General features: G+C 34.7%; 1 protein-coding gene across 1 annotated transcript; it reads right to left on the bottom strand.

Moving 5' to 3' along the window:
- Window positions 1-7,340: 7,340 nt before the first annotated feature.
- LOC123214947 (vacuolar iron transporter homolog 4-like) lies at window positions 7,341-8,261 on the bottom strand. Its single transcript, XM_044634978.1, has one exon. It carries the CDS (start codon window positions 8,201-8,203, stop codon window positions 7,526-7,528), a length of 678 nt encoding a protein of 225 aa, XP_044490913.1. The 5' UTR covers window positions 8,204-8,261; the 3' UTR covers window positions 7,341-7,525.
- Window positions 8,262-9,029: the final 768 nt, after the last annotated feature.

Raw genomic sequence — 9,029 nt, 5'->3', positions numbered from 1 at the left:
AAAGCAATGGTGATTGAGTATGATGCACTGATTAAAAATAAAACTTGGGAACTGGTGCCTCCTATGGTTGAACAACACTTAGTATGACATAAGTGGGTATATGAGGTGAAATTAAATGCCGATGGATCTGTGTAGAAATTAAAAGCCAGACTAGTGGCAAAGGGGTTCCAGTAGACCCCAAGAGTAGACTATTTCGATACTTTCAGCCCTGTTGTGAAAATGGTGACCATTAGAGTGATATTGACCCTACCAGTCTCTCATAATTGGCCTGTGCATCAGATTGATATTAATAATGCTTTTTTGAATGGTAAGTTGCAAGAGGAAGTTTACATGAGCCAGCCTTAAGGTTTTGTTGATCTAGAGAGGCCACACTATATATACAGGTTGAGAAAGACTCTCTCTGGCCTTAAACAGGCTCTTAGAGCCTGGTATGATAAGTTGAAGCATGCATTGCTGTAGAGAGGCTTTGTTAATACTGTTTCAGATTCAAGTCTTTTCATTTTAGGAGATAGTAAAATCAGAGTGTTTATTATGATATATGTAGATGACATATTGCTAACTAGTCCTGATATTGATTATATACACAGGTTAATTGATGATCTTAACAATCAATTTTCATTAAAAAACTTAAGTGCTCTAAGTTTTTTTCTTAGGGGTTGAAGTTCACAGAAACAGTAATGGTATGCATCTTTGTCAGGCTAAATATGTAGAAGAACTATTGGTATAGACAAACATGCAAGATTCAAAAGCAACCAACAACCCAATATCTGTTAGGGTGAAGTTGTTTGTTGGATACAGTGAACTATATGGAGATCCAACCCAATACAGAAGTACAATAGGGGCTCTGTAGTATCTCACTCTTACAAGACCTGACTTGGCTTATGTAGTTAATAAGTTGAGTCAGTTTTTTAAAGAGCCTACTATGCTTCAATGGCAGACATGCAAGAGGGTACTCGGATATATCCAGAGAACCAAATTTCTTGGTTTACTGATTAAACCTATAACATTACTTACTATAGAGGCATTTGTTGATGCTAATTGGGCGGGAAGACTAGAGGATAAAAGATCCACTAGTGGGTACAATGTATTTTTTGGTAGGAATCTAATGCAATGAGCATCCAGAAAATAAAAAGTTATTGCATTATCGTCTACTGAGGCAGAATATAGGGCAGTTAGTCAGGCTTCAAGGGAGATAACATGGATAAAAAGTCTGTTCTGTGAAATCAAGGTTGCTTATTATGTTGTGCCAATAATTTGGTGTGATAATATAAGTGCAGGTTCACTTGCTTCCAATGTTGTCTTCCATAGCAAGATCAAGCATATAAAGATAGATGTGCACTTTGTGAGGGAACAAGTTGCAGCCAAAAATTTGAAAGTGCAATATGTACTTACAGAACATCAGGTTTTTGATATCCTTACAAAACCCTTGCCTATATGCAAATTTGAGTTTCTTAGAGAAAAACTGCATTTACTGGAATGGGTAAATTTTGCTAAAGAATGTGAAGATGGTACAGGAGATAGTCCTCAGACATTGATGTGTGTTATATAAAGCCTGATGAGAAAGTTATTTATGCAAATGAGTAGTTGAAGGTGTTTAGTCGTATAGTGGAGAATGCAACTGAAAGTTTGACTCTTTATGTTTAAAATGTTTACAAGTCTACTGCTGCTTTTAGCTACATTGACTTTAGGGAAGATGTTAAACTAGAAATATAATTGAGTCTCCTTGAAGCCTATTTCTGCTGATGTTTAAAAGCCCAACCAGAAGTGAGCAGAAACTGTTGAGATGAAGCAGTCCAAATGTAAAGTTGCAGCCCATATTAACTTTTAACAAATGCTGTGCATTTTGGTTTAAACTCATTAAACCAAAAGTGCACTATATGGGCAAAGAATGAAGCTTCTTCTAGACACTTCGTTTCTTTTTTCTTCTACTTCTTCTCACTTCAAAGTGTCTTAGTTTTGATAAAGATCAAACGGTGTTCCAAAGTTTAGGTCTCGCTAGAAGTTATGTTTCAATCGCCTATTGATAGATAGCAGGTGGCTTCCAAGCTCAAACCATTTGAAACTGAATTGCTACTTTATTCTTGTTATTGATAGAGTGGTATTCTCCGCCCCTGTCAAATAAAGTAAAGGGAGAGAACTGGAAGAGAGAAGGAAAAAGAGTAAAGGATTGACAAGTCTAATAGGCTGATTTAGATGGCCAACCTGGCAGTTGATTTGTTGTATAAATTTTGTGTAAATACCTAAATCGAATTAATGAAAAAGTGTGGAGGAACATTCAGTAATTGCTCTATTTTTTTTCTTGTACGGCTACTTTGATTTATACTAATTCTTGGAATCTTTCTTTACGATCTTGGTATGAAATCTAAACAAAAAATAGTCACTATATTGCATTCTAGAAGCTAATGCATGACCATCCCAAGGACTAACATGACCATGATGAACATACAATGTAGTTTTCCTATGCCATGAATGACTGTTTATGCATAATTGTTTATTGAAAAGAATAGAGATGCTAACAACTAATAAGTGATTATACATAGGACATGTATGACTACTTGTGACAAGTAGACTTAGTCATAATGAATGATTGTGCAAATGATTGTATGACCATTTCAATACATGAAAAGATAATTATTTCCCTAGGTTGGTGTATGAACATGAGCATCAAAGCCAAGTCATTCATATCGAAGCATGAATGACCATATAGAAGACAAGTATGGTTGTGCATGATATCATAAGAAAATGTGACTATTAAATGTTAAGTCGTGTGTGACTAAGGCATGAATGACTGTATATAAGACATGTACAATAGTGCATGAAGCTATGACTAAAGGGTGACATTTTAACAAGAAGTCATGCATAAAGACAAAAGGATGCCACCTATGGTTATGTATCAAAATAAAAGTTGAATGAATGTACATTTCTCATGTTCATCTATTCATAGCAACATCCTAATAATTTATAGGGATGAACAACTTACGTAGTAGTACTAAATCATGCCAAGAGAGTGTACATATGAGATAAGGCATGAAAGAAAGTTATGTTAAGGGTGAAAATGAGATATGAGCATAAGTTATGATAGTGGCTCGAGTGCATCACATAGTTTACATGAGAACATATCATTGCATAAGTTTTTCTGTGAGACAAGTTTACACATGTTTTCTTAACTTCGGGTGTAGCCATGCTTTAAAACTCATCTTGTAGGACACGTGTAACTAGCGATTTACAGTACATATGTGAGACCCGATACCATTAGACACATGAGGACTTAGTATTTTATAGATATATGTGAGACAAATTTCATACAAGGTTTCAAACCATCTATGAAAGCTTGTTTTTTCATAACAATTTCCAGATATGTTTTCATGAGGGTTGTTATGAGAGACACCTATGAGAATCTTTTTACATGCGCTAGTAGTAATGCATAACCATGGAACAACAGCCCAATAGGTATGTCGGAATATGAATATTTTTAGAAATGAAGGAAAGATGTAATAATTTACATTAACTTTTCCCTTTCTTAGTCCCTTGGGAGCTTGAAGTAATTGGTCAAATGTGATACACCTTTTGATTCTGGTAAGAAAATAGTATTGATATTAAGTTTTTGTTAAATCATTGTTTAGAGTATTCTTTCCAACTTCTGATTGTACTCCTATAATTGTTGTAAATCATATTGTTACATTACGAGTGTACAGAATCAGAGGATCTTCCACCGTGTGGGGGAGTTAATGTGCTAATTAGGATTCAAATAATTTCGAAGCTGTGCCTCGCTGAGGGTTCTGATTTGTTAGAACTTCATAAGTAACTGATGGCTCATGCGTTATTGATTGTCACATGGGAATTTATGGTCATCCTTGGAGATTCAGGTTAACTAGCTATCTTTTATTTACAATTGTTAATTTCCACCTTTCATTATGTTTCTTTTTTTTTTCTTGTATATTTTTAATATTAAATTTGTGAAATACGAAAAATGTATCTTTACATGATGGCTAACGATATAGGAGGTGGGAGGTGAAAAATCATTTTCCATGACCATACTCATATTCACCCATATCCTAAGTTACAAATCTTTATCAAATCCAGCTCCTACAATTAAGCTAAATTAGTTTATTGTTATTGTTTTATTATGGAATTTATTCCCTTGAAAAGGAAAGAATTTAGGTAGAATTAAGGAAAAAAAATATTTACATGATGGCTAACGAAACAAGAGGTTAAAGGTGAAAAATCATTTTCCCTTATCATACCATATTTGCCCAAATCCATAAGTTACAAATCTCATCAAATCCAACTCCTATAATTAAGTTTAATCAGTTTGTTGTTATTATTTTATTATTGAATTTATTCCCTTGAAATGGATAGAATTTAGGTAGAATTAAGAAAAATATCATTGTATCTGGTAAAGTTGTTCTATTTAGAGAAAAGGACAATTTCCCATTCAAGTTTTCGTTAAATGACAAATATATATCCGCAGTAGACGAAAAACATAAATACTCACCCAAGTTTTAATCTGTTAGGACACCCACAAAATTTCTGTTAAAGGTAAAGGGTAAAATCATTATTTTATTAGTAATATTAAAATAATTAAATTTATATCTCATTTTCCTCCCTTGGTTTGGAAAACTAACATTTCCCCCCTTAATTAAATTTTCAAAAATACACTTTTTCCCCTAGGATATGAAACTTGAAATATAGCTACTTTCTCCGCGCAAGCAGTGGACCAACAATAAAAGAATAAGATAGAGTCGTCTAGATCTAGATGACATTTCATCATCCAGACTAGACAACGCTTCGTTGTCCAGAATGGATGATAAGCATTGTTGACGATGCTTCGTTGTCCAATGAAGGATGACAATCATTGTCCAGATCTAGACGATGCTCATCATCTAGCAATGCATCGTGCCAGTCATTGGTGGTTGGAGGGAAGGGCAAAGAAAAAAGTTAGGGATTTGGGGGCAGGGAAGTCACTTTTCAAAGTTTAGGTATGAGATTAAATGTTAATTTTTAAAACCTGAAGGGAAAAATAAAATAAAATTATATTTTTTAAATATTATTATTAAATGATAGTTTTACCTATATATTTAACGAAAAATTTAATAGTTATTTAGGGATGAGTGGATGTTTGAGTTTTTCATCCGTCACAAATGTATTATTGAGATTGAGCTAAAACTTGGGTGGGAAATAGTCTTTTACCCTTCTATTTATAAATTATTCTTGTTGATTCGAGAAATTAGATTACATAATAATGTAACTTTCTAGAAATATTATGTGAAGTTGTAATTTGAGTTCAAGAGTGCTCCTGCTCCTATAATTAGCAAAAATAGTAAAATAGTTTAAGAAGAATGATTTTTTCAAATTGTTTAGTTGCATAAGAAAAACCTATGTTCACTATAGTAATATTACTTTTTTTTCATGATGTATTCTCTGTTAACAGTTGCAAATAGTTTAAGAAAAAATTATTTTGTTTTGGCTTAGGAATATTATATGAGAATGAAATAACACGAAGGCCAAAAGACTTATTCCTACCCAAGGTTTAGTCTATTACCAAAGTGATATTAGCTAACTTTTAAAAATTTAAATATCTACCCATCATCCAACTTTTGTTAAAATTTCTGTTAGTTATAAGGGAAAAAAGTTAGTCTTTAATTAATAATATTAAAAAAAAAAAATTAATACTCTTTTCCCACCTTAGTTTTGAAGACTAAAAATTTCTCTCTAGCCTCATCTATTTTAATTTTAAAAAGTGGCTTTTTCTTTCAGCTCTAGGGTTTCATCTTTTTCAGTTTTCTATTTTTGTAGTCACCCCCTAAATTTTTTAAAAATTGTGTTTCACCCCCTAGCTCTAGGGTTTCATCTCTTTCAACTCTAGGGAATCCGATAGCTAGTCGATCTTTATCATTGATAGTCTCCTTCACTCACGATTCATCTTCCATCTACATTGGCTCTCCTTTTCTGAATCTGGCTGAAACAACTTTGTTAACCCATTATAGTTCGTTGGTTTTTTGTGTTTCATTCTCATCAAGTTCAATCATGTAATTTACCATAATATTTGGATTCTAAGTAGCCAACGAAGATTATTCGACTGGATTCAAAGAAGGAGAGCCGATGAAAATAGTGGGTTGATGAAGATGGAAGATGCATCATGAGAGAAGAAGAGTGTTGATGGAGAAGATAGTTTGGTAGTTGGTTTCTTTAAAGCTAAAAGAGATGAAACCCTAGAGTTGGGGGTGAAACAAAGTTTTCAAAAAATTTAGGGGGGAGGGGGCAACTGAAAAGTTTAAAATTGAAAGAGATGAAACCCTAGAACTAAGGGGAAGTCACTTTTTAAAATTGGAAAATATGAGGCAAAGGGAAAATTGTCACTTTTGAAAACTATGGTGGGAAAAGAGGGTTAAATTTTATTATTATTTTTTTAATATTGCTTGTTAAATAACGTTTTTATCCTTATAATTGATAGAAAAATTAATAGATATTGTATGACAGGTGGGTATTTAGATTTTAAAAAGTTAGTAGGTATCATTTTAATAATTGACTAAACCTTAGGTGGTACTAAGTCTTTTAGCCTAACAAGAAATCTCATAGTAAAAGCCAAAATTAAGATTCCACTTGGTTTTTTTTTTTCATTGTTTATACTCTCAGAGGGAGACAATGGCTTCATCACCTAAGGACTCGTGGTGTATGGGGTTTCACAAGGCTTGCATATCCCTTCGATTAAGAAAATACTTGTAACATCTTGATCATTACAGGTTGAAAAAGGTTGAGTGTAATGCCACCATTTTTTATATAATATGATACATGTTATTTGATCAGTTTAGTTGCTTTGAATTTAACATGTCACTGGAATGATATATCTCTTTTGTATTAAATGTGATACAACTAGTTTAGCCAGCAAGATGATGATTATATCTAGTTGCGTATTCTAACAATTTGAATATCTTTTTTAATGGTGAACAGGTGGTGATGGTCGAATTGCTTGAACATTCTCTTTACTTGGAGAGGACTATCCCTTCTTGCTAGATCGAGGTGGTAATTAATCTACATATCCATATTATGTGAATATATGTCTAGATGGTGTGTGTTATCTACAAGATCCTGGCGTGAGTTGTCGACTGAATTGTTAGACATATATCAAGGAATTACCACTTGATAAATTGTGTTGGCCAAAATATAATAGTTAAGAGGTGAATCCTACCGGCATAAGAATTCACTATGCATATAATTATTAATCATGGTCATTTTATTAGTAAAACGTATACATAATTAATACCCTCTTTGAAAAACTGTGTTTATATGTATATATATAACAAGAAATTCATGTAGTATGTGCATTAGCTTCAATTCCATGAAGTAAATATGGTCTCGAATTTTTTTTTCCCAGCATATATACTTCATTTTTTTATTTTAATTTGATCCATATACTGAAACATAAAATTTTACTCAAGCAAAACCATTCACACTGTTATTCAAAACCAAAAGATGCATGATAAAATTGCGAAAACGAAGAACTTATGTATATTATAGCAATCGATCACATTTCTAGACCACCGGAGACAATCAACTTAGTGAGCCCGAAGGTGAGGGCCATAGCCATCCAGCCTCCGATCACCACCCTAGCGCATGACTTCACCACCGGAGTCCTACCAAGCACTGCTCCTGCTACTCCGAACGCCACCAGCATCATGCTCACCAGCGCAACCACCACCCCAAGCCTCACTCTGTAGTTTCTTATAAACGCAGACCCCACTAATGGCACAACTGCTCCAGCTGAAAACGCAAGAGCCGATGCCATTGCAGCCTGTGCAGGATTTGGAATCTCCGCCCTTTCAGTCTCTTCATCACTCCCATCTGCTCTTGCTTGAACTCTCTTCATTTGAGCCACTTCTATGTCCCTCTGAGTGTACACAGAGACGAACTCTCCAATAGCCATACTGCATGCCCCGGCGACTAAGCCTGCAAAACCAGCAAGAAGCATGGACTTCACTTCTGTTTTAACAGCTCCAATACCCATCATCAGTGAGGCGACAGAAACGAGCCCATCATTGGCTCCCAATAAAGCAGCTCGAAGCCACTGTGCCCTTTGGGAATAGTCAACCTCATTTTCTAGAGCCAGTAATTGGTGTTGGTTTTTCTCAGGATCGCTCACATGGATGGATGATATTTCCAGGGATGGACATTGTCGGTGGTCAAGTGCTGTTTGGGAAGCCATGATTGAAAGGAGAAACAAGGATTAATAAGTGAACAAGATATGAAGAGAAAATTAATGTTGGCTTGTGCTTGACACGCATCAAATCGGGGAATTTATAGGGTTTCTGAGTGGTGTTGATGTTGTGGACACAAACACTAGCATATAATAAGGCAGAAACGAAAAGATAGTGGGAGAAAAGAAGGCTCCTTCTCTGAATTAGTTAAAAAATTGTTACTTTAATGAGTGTGCTCATTGCTGAAAAAATTTTAAAAAAGGACGACTAACTATTTTCCACCCGAACTTTGATGAGAAGTCATATAAAATGGAGGAATTGGGGGTGTAGGAGGGAGGGTGGCTTGTAAAGGAGGTGACAGCACTGTGGTGGTAATAGTTATGGTTAGAGGCATCAATTGGCTTGTTCGGATTGGGCTATGGGCCTAGGCAATAAGCCTATGGGTTGGCCTGACACAACCTGTTGTTGTAAACGATTAAAAAAAATATAATTTAAAAAATATTTTTAATTAAAAAATTTACGTGCAATATATATGGGATTGAACTGTTAACCTTATACTTTTATCGGACCGACCCAACCCATAAAGCCTATTACTGTGTGAGCCTTAGGTTTGATAAGTCGTGTCGACATCATCTTCATCTATTGGCACCTCTAGTTGTGATAAGAGTATGTTGGTGATGTCGATAGTGGGAAGCAAAGAGCTTCCATGGAAAATGAGTTAGTGACAGTGCTAGTGATAGAAATGGTCATGGTGATAGTGATGGAGATGTGGTGATGGTGTAATGAAGGATATAGACATGCGGAAGGTTTGGGCAATAATTTTGGGAAAAGATT

This window comes from Mangifera indica, chromosome 4 (genome assembly GCF_011075055.1).
Source record: "Mangifera indica cultivar Alphonso chromosome 4, CATAS_Mindica_2.1, whole genome shotgun sequence".
NCBI classification, from domain to species: domain Eukaryota; kingdom Viridiplantae; phylum Streptophyta; class Magnoliopsida; order Sapindales; family Anacardiaceae; genus Mangifera; species Mangifera indica.
Note: the sequence above shows the minus strand (reverse complement) of the source record. Positions and strands in the feature narration are given on the sequence as shown.

Bases quoted from the DNA above. Each gene is read 5' to 3' on its own strand.
- LOC123214947 (XM_044634978.1), bottom strand. From the start codon at position 8,203: ATGGCTTCCCAAACAGCACTTGACCACCGACAATGTCCATCCCTGGAA.